The sequence below is a fragment of the Budorcas taxicolor genome, chromosome 11 (assembly GCF_023091745.1).
Source record: "Budorcas taxicolor isolate Tak-1 chromosome 11, Takin1.1, whole genome shotgun sequence".
NCBI lineage: Eukaryota > Metazoa > Chordata > Mammalia > Artiodactyla > Bovidae > Budorcas > Budorcas taxicolor.
Genome location: NC_068920.1, coordinates 15,151,890 through 15,170,752, shown reverse-complemented (window position 1 = coordinate 15,170,752; position 18,863 = coordinate 15,151,890). Strand labels below are relative to the sequence as shown.

Below are 18,863 nucleotides of genomic sequence, written 5' to 3'. Positions count from 1 at the left end.
TTGGAATTCTCCTGTTTTTGTCATTAAAAAAAAATCTGGTAAATGGAAAATGTTGACTGATTTAAGGGAAGTTAACAAATGTATAGAACCTATGAGAGCTTTGCAATTAGGTCTCCCTTCTCCTGCTTTGATTCCACAGGATTGGTCTTTGATGGTTTTAGATTTAAAGGATTGTTTTTTTAATATTCCTTTGCAAATAAAAGATAAAAATAAATTTGCTTTTACTATTCCAGTGTATAATCATGGGCAGCCCGTAAAACGTTATCAATGGACAGTGTTGCCTCAAGAAATGATTAATAGCCTTACACTTTGTCAGGAGTTTGTTGATCGTGCTCTTATTACTGTGAGACAACAATTTTCTAATTGTCTTCTCTATCATTATATGGATGATCTTCTATTGGCAGCTCCTAGTAAAGAAGAACGAGATAAATTTTTTATTCATGTAAAAAAAGGCTTTAAGTGATTTTAATCTTCAAATTGCTCCTGAAAAAATTCAAACTAAATTTCCTATTTCATATTTAGGTGCTATTTTGAAACGACAAAAAATAAAACCTCAAAAAGTCCAAATTAGACGAGATAATTTAAAAACTCTTAATGATTTTCAGAAGCTTTTGGGTGATATTAACTGGTTACGTCCCATGTTAGGGATTCCTACAACTCAATTGCGTCATTTATTTTCTACTTTAGAGGGTGATACTGCTCTTAACAGTCCTCGGTCTCTTACTTCTCAAGCAAAGGAGGAATTACACTTTGTAGAGCAACGGTTGAATGAAGGGTTTCTTACTTATCTACAACAGGATCAACCTATATATTTCATAGTGTTCCATACTCCCTATTCTCCTACTGGAGTTATTGCTCAATCTGCAGGGTTGATTGAGTGGGTATTTTTACCCAATAACTATACAAAAAAGCTTACTACTTATATGGATAAAATTGCTTTCCTTATTTTGAAAGGTCGAGGCCGTATTACTCAGTTAATTAGAAGTGACCCTCAAACAATTATTACTCAACTTACTTCCACCCAAATTTCTAATTGCTTACAGTTTAATGAAAATTGGCAGATAGCTCTTGCATCTTATTCAGGGACTTTTTCTAATCAATATCCTCAATCTAAAATGATAGATTTTCTTCGACATACATCAATGGTTTATAAATCTTCTATATCTAATATTCCAGTTGAAGGAAAAACTATTTTTACAGATGCCAATAAAAATACTGCTGGCTATTGGACTGATACTACTTCTAAAGTTGTTCCACATTCCTTTTCTTCTGTGCAGCCTGCTGAACTTTGGGCCATTTGTTTGGCATTACAGGATTTTTTTGATATTCCTATTAATATTGTTTCTGATTCTAAATATGCAGTCTTTTCATGTATTTATCTTCCTGAAGCCACTCTACCGGTAACTTTAAAAACTAATATTGATAAATTATTTTTTCAGGTTCAACAATTATTAATTAGGCGAACTAACCCTGTCTTTTTTACTCATATTCGAGCTCATTCTTCTCTCCCCGGACCATTATCTCAAGGAAATGAAACTGTAAAATGGCAACATTTTGCATTGGTTCCACCTCAATTACAAATGGATGGGCACCCTCAATTACAAGGAGATATATGAAAATTATGGGCAGTGTCAGGTGACCTTACTACATGGACGGGAAACTTTACTTTAAATGTCAATGATCCTAAGGGGCCATTTCAAGTTCATTTGCATATTAATAAATCTTACTCTGCTATAGCATGTGTAAAATTTCCTTATTCTTTACTGTATGGGCAATGGATTTGGAATGAAATTTTGGGAGTTATATCATGTTCTGATTGTAACTTGACTCAATGTATAAATCGTTCCTGGTGGGAAAATGTTGAAAACAAGATGGTCCATTCCAGTAATTATTCTTTGGTCATTGTGAAAGCACGGACTGAACTCTGGTTGCCTGTTAATCTTACTCGACCTTGGTCGGACTCCTTTGCTGTCACTCATCTTGTAAATGCTGTACAAACTTCTCCATCGATCTCGAAGAATGCTTGGCATTGTCATCGCATCAATTCTCGCCGTGGCTTCAGTAACAGCAACAGCAACTGTAGCAGGTCTTGCTTTGCATCAAGGCATACAGACTGCTGATTTTGTCAGGGAGTGGCATAAGGATGCTCATTTGTTGTGGCAACAACAGCATGATTTGGACTCTCAATTGGCTACTGATGTATTGAATTTACAACATACTGTTTCCTGGTTAGGAGATCAAGTGACTGTGTTAGCTACAAAGAGTGTGTTAAAATGTGATTGGAACTCATCTCACCTATGTGTAACCCCTGTTCCCTTTAATATGAGTGAGGGTTGGGAAAAGGTAAAAAGGTCTTTAGTGGGACACCAGAATTTAACTCCTGAAATTATGGAATTGGAACAAACTATATTGTCAACTTTTAGTAAGACGGTGCCTAATATTCTTGGTTCTGATATACTGAAGAGTCTTCAAGAAGGATTAGATAACCTTAATCCTTTAGGGCATGTATCTACATTGTTAACAACATCCTTTGTAAATACTTTGTTAATTGTTGCTTTATGTTTTATTGCTTTTATAGTCTACCGGCGCTGGCGAAAAGGAAAACAATTAAAAAAAGAAGCTTTGCGTATTCAAGCACTTATTCAGCATCTACAAGAAAAGAAAGGGGGAGATGTAGGGAACAAGGTATAAAGAAGGTTGAGAAGTGCTTGCAAACGAGACTCTCAACCAGGGCTGAACATTCTTGCAAACGAGATGTTCTGCCCAGTGTAGGGAACTAGGTTTAAGGAAGGTTGAGAAGTGCTTGCAAACGAGACTCTCAACCAGGGCTGAACATTCTTGCAAACGAGATGTTCAGCTAAGAATCCTGTTTGTTCCCGTGGGAAAAGAACATTTCTTGCACACAAGGATGTTTCTCTGATTCCTCAAAAGGAACAGACCCTGGGACAAAACGGATTCTAAGTTGATAAGGAAGTTCCCCAAAACACAGTCTTAGCTGCAGTAAATAAGTCAAGGTAAAGGTTATCTCGCCCTGCGCCTGCGCACTGTATAGTCTCTGAATCCTAGTGCTTGGCAGCTTGCCCTGTAGCTTGTTGCGCTAGGGATATAAAATAAAGTAGCTGTAAGAAGCAAGTGTTAAAATATAAAGATTTAAACCACTCTGCAGTGTTGGTGTTTCATTCCGTCTCCAGCACGCTCCAGTATTCTTGCCTGGAGAAATTTCATGGACAGACGAACCTGGTGGGCTACAGTCCATGGGGTTGCAAAGAACGGACAGGACTGAACCACTACCACTGCTACTAAGCCTCATTTTCTTCATCTGTACATGAGGATAACAATGATTATTTCTCATAATTAAAAGAGGTGCTATGGAGCATAACATACCTAGCACAAACAGTGTTAACAAAAATGGTATTGCATGCCATGTACAGAACGTTTACACTTATTTGTGAACAATTAGGGTAACACTCACTGTGAAATGGAGCAGGACTCTGCCTATGGTCCTTGCCCCCACCCACCATGTCCTCTGCCTGCCTTTTGTCTATGGAAGAACTTTAGCCAAAGAATAAGTTGAATCAGAGAAGTGAGAAAATGCAGAAACAAAGGAAAACAGTCCAAGCAGACCAAATAATAACAATGCTGTCATTAAGCACAGTCGAGGACCTTTAGTTCCTTCTCAAGGGCTACAGATAAATGAGTATCTGAGCCATATCCTGTGAGCTGTCTTATAGATACTGAAACCTCAGGTAAGTTAACTACGTGATGGTAAGACCATAGCCGTGACATAAGCTGCCACAATTCCAAGAACTGGTGTCAAGGATATTGGAACAAACCAACCACTGATGACCAATTTCAAGATGACTGTCAGTGCCGACTGTGCTGTTTCTGCCCATAGCCCCTCCCGCAGATTATGAAAGCTCTTGCCCACTGGTTGTCAGTAGGGGAAAGCCCTCCTTTGGACAGAAGTCTGCCCTCCCTGCTCCGTGGTCAGCATCCAAAATACAGCAAACCTTCCTTTCCACCAACTTCGCTTCTTTCGAGCAGCAAGCAACCGCACCCCACTTTCAGTTGCTACTTAAACTGGGAAAAAAGGTTGATTTACTCCCCCTCCTGCAAGTCTTTGTGAACTGTTAACCTACTACTGTCTGAAATTCACTGCGTGCCTCTGCCCCCAACCACCTTTTCGCTCCCCTCTTTAAGCAAGTTTCTGTAACTGCCACTGTAGATTAGCCCTCAGGGATGCTGAGCTATTGGGCACCTAACAATTGCTGTGAGTCCACGTTCAGGTATGAAGGTGGCACTCGTATGCGCCAACAATAGCGATACTGCAGCCAAGAGAAGGGAGGTATTTCCAGCGTGGCAGGCTTGGGGTCACCTCCCCGCAGGGCTGACACCCACAGGCAAGCTGGCACAATAGCAGAAACCAGTGCATTGGGACATCGCCAGGAAGAGGCCCTACAGGTCACACGGACCTTCCCAGACAACATATGGGAAACAGAACTTTGAAAAGAAACCCAGTCCTGAATCTAAAGAGGGAGTCTGCTGCTGTTTCCTGCCTCCATGCCTCAAATACCTTAGCCCCAAATTATCATGAACAATGGGAAAGACTTCACAGTATATCAAAACAAGAGCCTGCAAAGGGCAACTTCTAATAAGAAAATGGGACTTCACAATTGAGTAGCTGAGTAGTGACTTGGGGTCAGCTCCAGCTAGAATGTCTCTCTGGCACGTTTCAACTCACTGTGACTCACTCTCCCAGGCAATAAAATATCAGACTAGATTTACTGAACCAAGTCAGTTGAGACCTGGACACCTGGTCAGGTCTGAGACTAGAGACGTTCAAGCCAGAGTGATAATCTGTAAACATCCAAAGATGAAACAGCCCCGTGAACTTTGAGCATCAGTATAATACGGTGTAACAGTCTCTAAGAGAAACACCACCGATTTCATTCAATTCATAGGATGCTTATTCAAAATCAGTCTCATTATGTCACAACTGTTCTTATCAAGGACTATGAAAGGCATTCATTCAAAAGACTGAGGTATTGTATGTCAATTATACCTCAATTAAAAAAAAAAAAAAGACTGAGCTCAAGGTGAGGAACTAAGTGATACACTCTCAAAGGTAGTTTTGCAAGCGCTCCAGGAAATTGGCCTATTTCTTAGATCACCATACAGCACAGTTACACGATGGTAGTGTATGTGTGTGTCAGTTACTCAGTTGTGTCTGACTCCTTGGGACCCCAGGGACTTTAGCCCACCAGGCTCCTCTCCACGTAAGAATATTCGAGTGGGTTGCCATTCCTTCCCTTCAGGGGATCTTCCCAACGCAGTGATCAAACCCGGGTCTCCTGCACTGTGGGCAGATTCTTCACCATCTTAGCCACCAGGGAGGCCCATAAGACAGTAGCTGCTGCTGCTGCTAAGTTGCTTCAGTCTGTGTGACCCCATAGATAGCAGCCCACCAGGCTCCCCTATCCCTGGGATTCTCCAAGCAAGAACACTGGGGTGGGGTGCCATTTCTTTCTCCAATAAGACAGTAGAGCTGCCACTAAAAAGCAAGCTGACTAATCACTTTTCCGGCATTTATTTATTTTTTTCCCAAATAATTTCAAAGAAGAGCTGAATGTTAGCACACTCAACCTATGGATAAGGGAAAAAAAACAAACAAACCAGGAATGGAAGTTCATACCCACCTGGGATCCTATTAAGAGTCACCCAGAAATGTTCATCGGGAGAATAGGTATCTTTGGACCACTGGAGCAGATCAATGGCCCTTCGGTCTTGGAAGACAAACTTGACGAACTCTCTGGTGAGGGCCACGTAAGCAGTGCCAAAGTAGATGGTCAACTGGTGGGGAGGTGAGGTTTTCAAAATACCGGTATTTTTCATAAAAGAGCCACCTCTGCCCAAGCACTCCTGGTAGACATATCGAGTCCGCTTTACAGCGTGGTCAGGAGGCAGCACTCCGGGGGTGATGTTTTTCCCTTTAAATCCTTTGAGATGCTGAATGATCTCCCTGTTGGTTTTCAGGGGGAAATCTTGCCCGCAGGTGTTGATGGAGTATTTCCACGGAACTTCAGAAGCTAAAAGGTCTTGCAGGCAGTTCAGGTCAGCCTGGAGCCTGGAAATTCCTGCGTAGACCACAGGCTCCATCTTTGAAGCAAGAAAAGCATTCTTGAAGCAACTCAGCAGCTGCCACACAGACTTCTTAAAGTGAATTGTGGCTTTCTCATCCACGTGAACGCAGTAGACATTCTGGGGCATATAGATGGCCCTGAAGAGTCTTTCAAAAGTGTTAAAATCCTTATGGATGACCATGACATATGCCAAAGGGAACTCGGCTTCTTCTTTCGACAAAGGCCTTGTGATGTAGCGATTCTGGATCAGGTAGTCCTTGCAAGGGACACTTCCTACGGGGGACGTCAATGTCTTTTCCCACAAAAAGGTTGACTTCTCATCTAAGGCATCCTTACAGGCGTGTATCCCCAAGTCTCTTTCAATGGAGCTATCCCTGTGACTTTTTGGTTTGCTTAACTGGCCACTGTAAAGGATCACAAAAATAACCACACTGACTCCCATGAAAGCAAAAAACCAATACTTCCAGGAGTTCATTATTTTCACTTCCCTGGGGAAGCAATCTCTCTCGAAAGACTGAGAAATAATCGGTTCCTGAAACAAGAGTGAAGACGTAGAACTGACTTCTTTCGCCAATCTTGGAATTTCAACAGCTTCTCAAGCAGGCTTCCTTCTGCCGGGTCCTTTAATCCTCATTTACTCTCTGCTTCTGGGTGTTGTTCATCCTCTCCTGGCAACGGCCAGAGATGCTTCTTAAAGCGCCCTGGGCTCTGGCCTCCGTGGTGCCACTCGGCTGCTGGCAGAAGGCCCCGGGCTCAGGGCAGCTCCGGGAAGCCCTTCTCATTTGCATACAAGACGCCAGTGGACCTTAGCAAACTGCGTTCAGTCTGGAGTGCCGGCTCCTTTCACCGAGGCTGTATCCTGGGCTTCACTCCGCCCCCCTCCATGCAATCTATTTGGCCTGATCTCCCTTCTCACGCTTTCCCCTTCCTTTTCAAGTTAAATGGTTCTCCTTTTTCTGGCTCGCCCTGCCAAGCTGCTAGCAGTCCTTGAAAACCACTGCCTGTGGACTTCTCCTTCTCGGGTTTATTTCGCTTTCTGGGTCTCTGCCACTTTATTTCATTTCAGTGTTATCTCTACCTCTGGGCGTATAAGACAGACACAGATAAGAAAAAAACCCCTTGCAACATGCCTAAGTAGACGATTATTGGAGGAAAAAAAAATCTGATGGCAAGGTAGGTGTTCCCTGAATTAAATCAGACAGTTTCTGATGATGTTATGTAGCATATATATGTCCATGGGTAGAGGAAAAAATGAACTACACTTTCAAGGGCAGGGGATGAGGGCAGAAGGAAGCTAGGAGTGACTTGATATTCAAGAGTCGATGTGGAGGCATAAATGAAACACACTTTAGTTCCACCTGCCTGGGAGAAAAGTGATAGCTTGTTCCCAGAGAGCAAAGGTTGGTTCCCATTTCACACAGAGCTTCAGATAATGAGCTGTAGACAGTATTATCTACCACGTGTGGTGTAACTAGCCACTGGGTCTCTTTAACAGCCTGACATCCTCAGACTGGAGGTTACTTCAGAGAGCTCCAAAGAGTCACCTCTTCACCCAGCCCCTCTCCTACTTCCTTACTCTGAAGGGAGAACAAAGGCTTCGGGACTGAGGCAAAATTCCTGGAAGTCTCCTTCAGTGCAGTTCAGGGAAGACAGGGACAGCAGCTCAGCAGGTATGGTCACATGACAGATGCCTTCTCAAAGCTCACCTGAGCCAGGTGCCTCCAGTGCTCAGCAAACGTGGCGGGCGTTCAAGGCAGGTGGTAAGGATGCTTCTGGGGGAAAGTTAGTGAGCCAGCTAAGAGATTAACTCTGGCAGCCACGGGAGCTGAAAGTGGCCCTGCTCCCACCTCCCTCCTGCAGTCACTCAATAATCTTGCCTGTCTCGGCGTGACATGGCAGCTGAGCAGCTGCTTCTGTTAGGAAGACATGGGCCTGTAACGCCACACTCTACCCGTCCGCCTCCCCTCCCACCCCACTCCTCAGTTGCCTATGGTTCACTGGACTGATGAATGGCAACAGTGGCCTGGATGTGACTGAGAATGAAAAATGTCACCTGCCGTGTCAGTCAACAAAGGATGTTTCTGCCATCAAATGACAGCCGCCATCCCCCCTTCCCCCACACATGGGGGTGAGTCCTGAGGGGACTCAGGATGGAAACACAGGATGCCTGCCATCAAGCCACCATCAGTCGCTGTAGCCACCCCCAGCGGCGTACCCTGAGGAAGCCCCGGATGACAAAGCACCAGATACTGGCCTTGGAGAGCTGAAGGGCATATCAAAGGGTGATTTCACTGAGCCCGGACTCTTGCATCTTTCCAGAAATAGAAAAGTGCTAAATTCATTAACTGGAGATGTCTGGTTTTCTTTCATTAACAGTCATCTTTTGAGATGCCTACTACCTGGTCTTTGTGATAAAAAAAACTATGTATCCTGGCTCCTCCTTTATCTCTTCAGAGCAATGCCAGGCTTGAAGTCCTCAGAATGTCTGCCCAATAAAAGAAGTCTCGGGACTTCCCGCTGGTCCAGAGGTTAAGAATCCGCCTTGCAGTGCAAGGGACTCGCTCAGGTTCCATCCCTGGTCAGGGAACTAAGATCCCTCCTGGTTGAAGCAACTAAGCCCACTGGCCACAACTACTGAAACCCCCATGCTCTGGAACTTGAGTGCTGCAACTGAGACCCAACACAGCCAAATAAATAAATACATAAATTAATTAGTGTTTTTTTTTAAAAAAAACACACACACATAATTCTCAATTTTTAGGTTGTGCTATTTTTTTTTCAGTAGACCTGATGGATATTGACTTGGATAGAGACCCAAATAGCTGGCAGGAATCTTAAAAATCACCCTAACACAATTCTATATTTTACAGACCAGGAGATTAAGGCTAACACAAATATTTTTCCCAAAGTTATGCAGCTGGGTAGGATCCAAAGGCTTAATTCTGTAGCTCCCTGGTCCAAAAGCCAAAGCCAGTCTAATTGTTGTCAAATCCCAGCTGGTCAGTGACCGGCAGTATGAGCAAGGTGGAGTTACACTTAATCTCTCTAAGTATCAGGTTCTTTGTTTTCCAGATGGAAATAACAGTACTTCCTATTTCACATGGTTCTTAAGAACAGTGAGTGAGATAGCTCTCATTTAGGGTTTATGTATCTGTTTGTTTATGCTCAATAAGCATTAGCAATTCTTGTTGCTTTTATTTGCTTTTTGAAAAATGTTCAACATTTCTGACCCTGTTAAAGAACTGATATTTTGACTTCTGTTCTCAGTAATGGAAACGAAAAACATTTACCTTCTTAGAGTTTTTAAATGGTTTGACTTATTGCCACTCCAAAAGAGGGAAGGTTAAATGGTTTTCACTATTTTCTTTCCCCACTGAAATCTCCCTTTATCCTGAGACTGGGGACAGTAGAAATGTGAGTATACGAAGGAAAGCACTGAATGATTTGCCTTCACGCCTTGATATTCCTTCTTTCTTACTTCTTGTTAGAGACACACCCTTTTCTTCAAAGAATAATGGCAGGACTTAGGGGAGGCTGAGCTATTTCAAATCCTGAAAGGTGATGCTGTGAAAGTGCTGCATTCAATATGCCAGCAAATTTAGAAAACTCGGCAGTGGCCACAGGACTGGAAAAGGTCAGTTTTCATTCCAATCCCAAAGAAAGGCAATGCCAAAGAATGCTCAAACTACCACACAATTGCACTCATCTCATATGCTAGCGAAGTAGTGCTCAAAATTCTCCAAGCCAGGCTTCAACAGTATGTGAACTGTGAACTTCCAGATGTTCAAGCTGGATTTAAAAAAGGCAGAAGAACCAGAGATCAAATTGCCAACATCCACTGGATCATAGAAAAAGCAAGAGAGTTCCATAAAAACATCTACTTCTGCTTCATTGACTATGCTAAAGCCTTTGATTGTGTGGATCACAACAAATTGTGGAAAGTTCTTAAAGAGATGGGAATACCAGACCACCTGACCTGCCTCCTGAGAAATCTGTATGCAGGTCAAGAAGCAACAGTTAGAACTGGACATGGAACAACAGATTGGTTCCAAATTGGGAAAGGATTACGCCAAGGCTGTATACTGTCACCCTGCTTATTTAACTTATATGGACAGTACATCAAGCGAAATGCCAGGCTGGATGAAGCACAAACTGGAATCAAGATTGCGGGGAGAAATATCAATAACCTCAGATATGCAGATGACACTACTCTTATGGCAGAGAGCGAAGAACTGAAGAGCCTCTTGAAGAAAGTGTAAGAGGAGAGTGAAAAAACTGGTTCAAAACTCAGCATTCAAAAAACGAAGATCATAGCATCCAGTCCCATCACTTCATGGCAAATAGATGGGAAAACAATGGAAACAGTGAGTTTATTTTCTTGGGCATGAAAATCACTGCAGATGGTGACTGCATCCATGAAATCAAAAGACGCTAAGCTATGACCAAACTAGATAGCATATTAAAAAGCAGAGACATTACTTTGCCAACAAAGGTCCATATAGTCAAGACTATTGTTTTTCCAGTAGTCATGCATGGGTGTAAGAGTTGGACCATAAAGAAAGCTGAGCACCAAAGAATCGATGCTTTTGACTGTGGTGTTGGAGAAGATTCTTGGGAGTTCCTTCGACTACAAGATCAAACCAGTCAATCCTAAAGGAAGTCAGTCCTGAATATTCATTGGAAGGACTGATGCTGAAGCTGAAGCTCCAATACTTTGGCCACCTGATGGGAAGAACTGACTCATTGGAAAAGACCCTAATGCTGGGAAAGATTGAAGGCAGGAAGAGAAGGGGATGACAGAGGATGAGATAGTTGGATGGTATCACCGACTCGATGGACATGAATTTTAGCAAGTTCTGGGAGATGGTGATGGACAAGGAAGCCTGGCGTGCTGCAGTCCACGGGGTCGCGAAGAGTCGGACATGACTGAGCGACTGAACTGGACTGAGGAGGGGAGGAAGAGGAAAGGAGGGAGGCAGAGGGCTCTCATAGGAAACAGCAGGGAAGAGAATAGGATACAACCTTTGAAAGAATGACATAATCCTAGGACACTATTAGAGCCAAATAGGTCCAAGATGGCAGACAGAGGAGCCGCATCATATGCTCATTGTAATATATCAGCTAAATGATACATCCACCAGCACCATGATAGCCTAACCACAATAGATCAAAAAACAAAAGGGTGACGGCCCAATTCCTGGAAATCCCTGCCCCTTCCCACAAATAATTGGAATAATCCTCCCACTTATTTAGCCTATGAAATTACCCAGCCCATAAAAACTAACCACAGCATATTTTGAGGTTTTCTCTCACCTTTTGAGATGGCCCACACTCTGTCCATGGTGTATTTATCTCTAAATAAGTCCACTTCTTACCTATCACTTCATCTTTGAATTCTTTCTCGATTAGGCAAGAACATTAAATTCACCAGGAACAACTGTAAGTTCAGTTGGTTTTCCCCCTCTCTTTGCCTTGATCCTCCATCCTACAACAGGGAGCTGTGGTCCAATGCCAAGGCAAAACAAACTCAACAAATCTTTAATCATGATTTATCAAAGCAGTTTGCAGATGAGCAGGGGGTGCAACGTGACTACCAGTTCAAAATAACAGGATCCAAAACCCCCTTCTACAGTCTGTTCTGCCTGCTTTACAAGGAGTTAGAGGAACAGCCAAAGGGAAATGGCAACCCCCTCCAGTACTCTTGCCTGGAGAACCCTGTGGACAGCGGAGCCTGGTGGGCTGCTGTCCACAGGGTCGCACACAGTCAGACACAACTGAAGACGTAGCAGCAGCAGTGGAGGAACAGCCAGGGATTAGAGTGCAGTGCCTTTTGTAATGGTTGGCCCAGCAGTAGGTTTGTTTTGCCTGGTATCTGAGGCAACTGAGCAGGCATTTTCTTCCAGCAAATAAATTGGGCAGGCTAAGCTAATATCGTCCAACCAGGACAAGATATCTGCTCTCTTCCCTCTGGTTGGCTTAAGATATTGAAAACTGTCGTCAGGTGGACATTCTGTATCACTCCCTGCCTCTCTCTGCCCCCAGAATATGTTTATGGTCACAATCAAGCAGACAGCAAGCACAAGGAGATAGGCACTAATGACACATAGTGAGATCTGCTCAAACATCAAGACAAAAAGGGCTAGGCAGGGCTCTGTTGCAGGAAGGGGGAGCCCTTCCAGGGCCCGAGAGTGGGCTCTTGCCTAACACTCGGAGATGTATTGTCTGAGGAGACATCTGTGCTGGCAAAGGAAGAGACTTTGTTGGGAAGGGGTGCCTGGGTGCAGAGCACCAGGGTAAGGGGACCCAGGACAACTGCTCTGCCACGTGGCTCACAGTCTCGGGTTTTATGGTGATGGCATTAGTTTCCGGGTTGTTTTTGGCTAATCATTCTGACTCAGGGTCCTTCCCGGTGGCGCACACATTGCTCAGCCAAGATGGACGCCAGCGAGAAGGATTCTGGGAGGTGGTTGGACACGTGGCATCTCCTTTAGACCTTCCTGAACTCTTCCGGAGGACGGTGGTTTGTTAGTTCCGTGCTCCTTACCAAGACCTCCTCTTGTAAAATAACTCATGCAAATCATTGCTATGGGGCCTGGCCAGGGTGGGCGGTTTCAGTGAGCGTGCTTCCCCCAACAGCTTCAGTTCCCGTTAACCTCATTTGAGCTTTGTGTCCACCCCAGCTGGGCTCTCAGAGGTAAAACATGAATGCCTTCTTGCTCAGGCAGGATTACAGCCTGGGCCTGACCTGTTCTCAAGTCCTTATAGCTCTCCTGCTTTTTTTCAGCACAAGTACTGGCTACTGCATCAAGGCAATGGTTTTTTTTGTTTTTTGTTGGGTGCTCTCTTGTCCACCAAGGTCACACCATTCTGCTTCCCACCCAAGACTTGAGCTGTGTCATTCTGACAACCTCAAACACTTCAACCATATCGAAACCCAGAAAGTAAACCAGAAAAGGTCTCCTGGCAACCAAAATAAAGATCAAACATCATAGGCGGGACTCATACACCTGAATGTGTACAGTCAGGTAAGTGAAAAAAGTTAAAAAAAAAAAAGTAGGTAAAGCTGGTGAAGGGCAAGAAAAACAGGGCTAGGGAATTCCTGAGCGGCAGCTAACACTTGGCCGTGGTGTCGGGAGGCTGAGAGAAGGTGGGGATGGTGGTTAAGAGTCGTTAGTTCTTGCCCCACCTACAGCTTTCGAACTGTTCTGGACAAGATCCTTGAGAGTCTCCTGGACAGCAAGGAGATCAACCCTAAAGGAAATCAGTCCTGAATATTCACTGGAAGGACTGATGCTGAAGCTGATGCTCCAGTACTTTGGCCACCTGATGTGATGAGCAAACTTATTGGAAAAGATCCTGATGCTGGGTAAGACTGAGGACAAGAGGAGAAGGGGGCAGCAGAGGACGAGATGATTGGATGGCATAGTCACTGACTCAATGGATGTGAATTTGAGCAAACTCCAGGAGATACTGAAGGACAGGGAAGCCTGGCGTGCTGCAGTCCATGGTATTGCAAAAGGTTGGAAACAACTTCGAGACTGAACAAGAGCCACCTTCACAGCCAGCAGTGAGTAACATGTAGGGTCATGGGGCCAATGCCGCCAGCTCTGCAAATGTTTTAACAGGAGGGAGAAATCTGAATTTTATATTAAAAAATCCAAACTCTTTAAATGTTATCAAGTAATTAACAAATTTTTAAGACCCAAGTGAATGTACATACAAGCACCCTGAAGATTGCATCAGCCCCCACAATACCATCTTTCACTTTTGGTTTAAGCATCAGAGCTCATGTATTTGAATCTCTCTTGAGGCTTAGTTTATTCACTCTTAGTTTAGACACAATCCTAACACACTTTCTTAGAACTAAACAGGTAAGAAGTCACAAATTAGAAGAGGATGTAGAACAGTTAGACTGGGCATCCTTTGGTCAGCAATAGGTGATAGACTCAGAGTGAAATAGGTTCAAGAAAAACTCCAAAAGTTTCCATAAAAAACTACAAATAGAGGTACCAAATGACCCAATAACCCCACTCCTGAGCATATATCCAGAAAAAATGAAGACAAATACGAAAAAGATACATGCACCCCAATGTTCACAGCAGCACTGCTTAACAATAGTGAAGGAACAAAAGCAACCTAAATAGCCATCAACAGATGACTGGTTTAGGAAGACGTGGAATACAATGGAATATTACTCAGCCATAAAAAGGGCGAAATACTACCATTTGCAGTACCATGAATAGACTTGGAGAATATCATACTAAGTGAAGTAAGGCAGACAAACATATCATTTACATGTGGATCTAAAAATTAATACAGTAAATCTGTATACAAAACAGAAAGACTCCTGGACATAGCAAACAAACTTATGGTTACCAAAGGGAAAAGGAGAGAGATAAATTAGGATTAATAGGTACACACTGCTATATATAAAATAGATAAACAGCAAGGATGTACTGTGTAGCACAGAGAACTATATTCAATGCCTTGTAATAACCTATAATGGAAAATAACCTGAAAAATAAAATTATGAATATATATATGACACATATATAACTGAGTCACATTGCTGTACACTTGATATTAACACAATATTATAAATCAACTGAATTTCAATTTAAAAAGAAAAACTCCACAAACATTTCAAGATCATTCGATTAAAAGAATGACTGGCATTTGTACAGTATTTAAAATGATCAAATAAGGGAATTCCCTAGTGGTTCAGTGGTTAAGACTCTGCCTTGCAATGCAGGGGATGTGGGTTTGATTCCTGGTTGGGGAACTAAGATCCCACGTGCTGCAGAGCAACTAAGCCCGAGTACCACAGCTACCATGGCTACTGAGCCTACGTGAAGCACCGAGAGTCCGTGTGCCATATAGATGTGCTTGATGCAACCAAGATCTCTCGGGCCACAATGAAGACCCAATGCAGCCAAATAAACAAATAAATGTTGAAAAATAAATAAAATATCAAATCAGTTAATGAAAAGGCTTGAAAACTGTGCAGGCCAACAAACCTAGCAGTTTGGGGTTGAAAACAAGCAGAGCATGAACATTTAGTGAAATATAAAGACATTAATATATTCTTGTACATATATTTTGCATAGTCTATTTAAAAAGGCATTTCTGAAATATGCTTATTCAAATTAGGTGTGGGTTTTTTTTTTTTTTAGTTTAACCATTTTGCACACGAAAGGGCAGGTTCTAAATTACCCAGGAAACTCACAGTTCTGCCAAAACTTGTCTGTCACAGGCTTCTATAGCAGAAGTCAGTACTTTTTCTGTGAAGGGCCAGATAGTAAGCATTTTAGGCTTGTGAGCTGTTTGGCTTCTGAGGCAACCAGTCAGCCCTAGACTGTGTTCTAAAAGCAGCCACACAGTATGTGTCTGTGTCCAGCCAAAACTTTATCCACAGACACTGATATCTCCGTTTCATATTATTTTCAAGTCATAAAATAGGTTTTTAAATTTTATTTCACAACCCTTTAAAAATGTAAAATCATTCTTGGCTTGTGGTCAGTATAAAAATAGGTCAGATTTAGCCCCCAGGTTGTATGTTCTTGGCTGATTTCTTTTCTAGATCATAATCAAGTTCCTCCAGGCCTGTATTTTGTAATATCAGTCTTTATAATTACTTTCCAGATGAAGAAATGCAAAATGAGGAAAAAGGGTAATGTTGGTCATCCTTGTACCTGCCTGAATGCCCAACACGCCCCAGCAGGGTTAAAGTACACGGGCCTATGTGCCTGTCTCCTTTCTTCTATAAAACAGAGATACTAGGAACACTGACCTCACAGCGTTCCAAAGAGATCTTAATAGCTTAGTACACACAAAGAGCTTAGAGTGATACCTTGCACAGAAGGTGTACCCAACAAATCTTATAGCATCTCTCTCTCTGTTGCCAAATGTGCTTCACACAGAGCCTGAAGTGCCCATCCACCTTCCGATACCTCTCATGAGGAAGAGCTGTGGGGCTTGACGAGCCATTCTTCATCTTTGCTTAGTTGCTCAGTCATGTTCAATACTTTACCACTCCATGAACTGTAGCCCGCCAGGCTTCTAGGCCCATGGGGATTCTCCAGGCAAGAATACTGGAGTGGGTTGCCATTGCCTTCTCTAGCACCACCTGGGAAGCCCTAAAAGAACCCAGAGGACAGGTGGGCACCATCAAAGCCGTGGTTATCACAGGCAGAGCCAGCCTCTGCAGCCCTCTCTGCATCCCACAGTGAGGGAACTGCTCTTTATTCCCAATTGCAGCCTCTCTCTCTCTCTTTTTTTTAAAATTTATTTGGCTGCAATGGGTGTTAGTTACGGCATGAAGGATCTAGTTCCCTGACCAGGGATTGAACCCATCCCCTTGCATTGGAAGCTCACAGTCTTAGCCCCAGGACCACCAGGAAAGTCCCCCAATTGCAGCCTCTCGAAGTATAGTTGCAGCCTCTATTTAGAGACCCAGCGGGCTGGTGCACCCTGTAAAAGGTTGTGACAGAGCATGCTGGTGAAGACCAAGGCTTTGGAGCAGGGTTTAAATCTGGTTCAGCTGTTTACCATATGATCCTCAGAAAGTTTCTTGGGATCACTGTACCTTAGTTGCTGAATATTCAAAAATGAATCATAGGAAGTCTATGAAAGTCAATCTGGCTTGGAAGGCTCCTGTATTTTTCTATACTGTTCCACATAACATCACTCCAGCTTACCTTTATTCTTCTAAGATCACATTATTTTTTTTCTACTTCCCTGGCAGCCTCTTTGGGGCAGCCAATTTCTTTCCCTCTTGTGGTTAGTTGCCTAGATTTAATTCCAGTTTTCCAAGCCAAAACAAAAACAAAAGCAAAAACCAAACTCACACATATTTGATCTTTGGCTTGATTCCACTAAATCTCAAGGGACAGAATTGGTGACTACTTGTCTTTCTATGCAACTTTTCTCTAAGTGTCTGCTCTGAGGGAAAAAAAAAGACGGCAAATTCATGAGAAGACTTTGCCTCTGTTCAAATCTGGACATACTTCTGATACCCTTCTCATCTACCAAACTCCTCCACCTCCATATTTTTGAATGTTGAAGTCTCAAGGAGATATTTCTACTAAGAGATAATATCTTATCATTCAGCTGCTACCAACAATCCGTATCTTGAAGACACTCTTTTTCTTCTAAACATTTTCGGATAAATGAAAACAAAACCGTCTTAAAATAGGGGTAGCCAGTGGCTTCCTCCAACTTCTAGCTTTAATAGCCCTATTAAATTCTTGCCTCACTTTCAGTTTATTGAACCCACTATCGAACTAGCCTCTTTCCCACAGGACATTTCGCTTACTTGAGTTTAGACTGCTTGTCGGGCCAGAGTGGCTTGGCGGAATCCCCACAAGCAGATGTTTCTTCTGCTTTCCTAGAAATGAAAGCTGGATAAAATTTGCCTCCAGGATATGTCCTGTGTCTGAATTCAATAGAAGAAAATCCTCACCCTTGGTTCTCCCACTGGTTAAAGTGGTTTTCTTTTTTTAAATATAATTTTATTTATTTATTTGTTTTTGGCTGTGCCGGGTCTTCACTGCTGCTCAGGCTTTCTCTAGTTGCGGCGCGCGGGGTCTAATCTCTAGTCATGGTGTGCAGGCTTCTCACTGCGCTGGCTTCTCTGCCTGCAGAGCGCAGGCTCTGGGATGTGCTGGCTTCAGTAACTGTGGCTGCCGGGTTCTAGAGCAAAGGCTCAGTAGCCGTGGTGCACAAGGCTTAGTTGATCCGCGGCATGTGGAATCTTCCCTGATCAGGGATCAAACCCGTGTCTCCTGCATTGGCAGGTGGATTCTTTACTACTGAGATACCAGGGAAGTCCTAAAATGGTTTTCCATTCAAATTTTCTATTTACCAATCCCTTCTTTTAAAGGATATCCTTGAACTCGCTTTTTTCTCCTCAAAAACAGGGAAAATTGTTATAAGTAGGGTAGGCTCAGCCCTGGTCTCCTCTGGTTAAGGCTCTCAGGGCTGATGGTGTGGTTTGGATTACTACCCTTCAGTGTGTCTTAAATGTATTGTAACCTATGTAATGGAGTAGTTTCAGTTATCTTTCTTCCCCCTGCCCCCACCCAGTAAATGATCAGCGGAACATGACTATCTAGGGCATTAATTCTCAGTCCCAAGATATCTTGGGCATCGAAAAGACGAGACGGAATGTGTAAGGGCAGTACTTAGGATAACCAACTGTCCAGTTTGCCCAGGACTAAGGCTATGGTTTTTCCAGTAGTCATGTATGGATGTGAGAGTTGGACTGTGAAGAAGGCTGAGCGCCGAAGAATTGATGCGTTTGAACTGCGGTGTTGGAGAAGACTCTTGAGAGTCCCTTGGACTGCAAGGAGATCCAACCAGTCCATTCTGAAGGAGATCAGCCCTGGGTGTTCTTTCGAAGGAATGATGCGAAAGCTGAAACTCCAGTACTTTGGCCACCTCATGCGAAGAGTTGACTCATTAGAAAAGACTCTGATGCTGGGAGGGATTGGGGGCAGGAGGAGAAGGGGACAACAGAGGATGAGATGGCTGCATGGCATCACGGACTCGATGGACGTGAGTCTGAGTGAACTCCGGGAGTTCGTGATGGACAGGGAGGCCTGGCATGCTGCGATTCATGGGGTCGCAAAGAGTCGGACACGACTGAGCGACTTAACTGAACTGAACTGAAGGAATTTCCCAGGATAAGGGTTTTGGTTTTGTTTTGTTTTTTTTAGTGCTAAA

The 18,863-nt window shown here is 43.3% G+C and overlaps 2 protein-coding genes across 2 annotated transcripts in view; both read right to left on the bottom strand.

Annotated features, from left to right (window-relative positions):
- Nucleotides 1-6,676, bottom strand: part of LOC128055247 (N-acetyllactosaminide beta-1,6-N-acetylglucosaminyl-transferase-like) — a 52,827-nt gene extending 46,151 nt beyond the window's left edge. Inside the window, exon 1 of the mRNA XM_052647690.1 lies at nucleotides 5,697-6,676. Within this exon, the coding sequence (XP_052503650.1) occupies nucleotides 5,697-6,615 (919 nt within the window). The 5' untranslated portion in view covers nucleotides 6,616-6,676. The remainder of the gene's footprint in view (nucleotides 1-5,696) is intronic.
- Nucleotides 312-18,863, bottom strand: part of LOC128055248 (N-acetyllactosaminide beta-1,6-N-acetylglucosaminyl-transferase-like) — a 61,455-nt gene continuing 42,903 nt past the window's right edge. Inside the window, exon 2 of the mRNA XM_052647692.1 lies at nucleotides 312-407. Within this exon, the coding sequence (XP_052503652.1) occupies nucleotides 379-407 (29 nt within the window). The 3' untranslated portion in view covers nucleotides 312-378. The remainder of the gene's footprint in view (nucleotides 408-18,863) is intronic.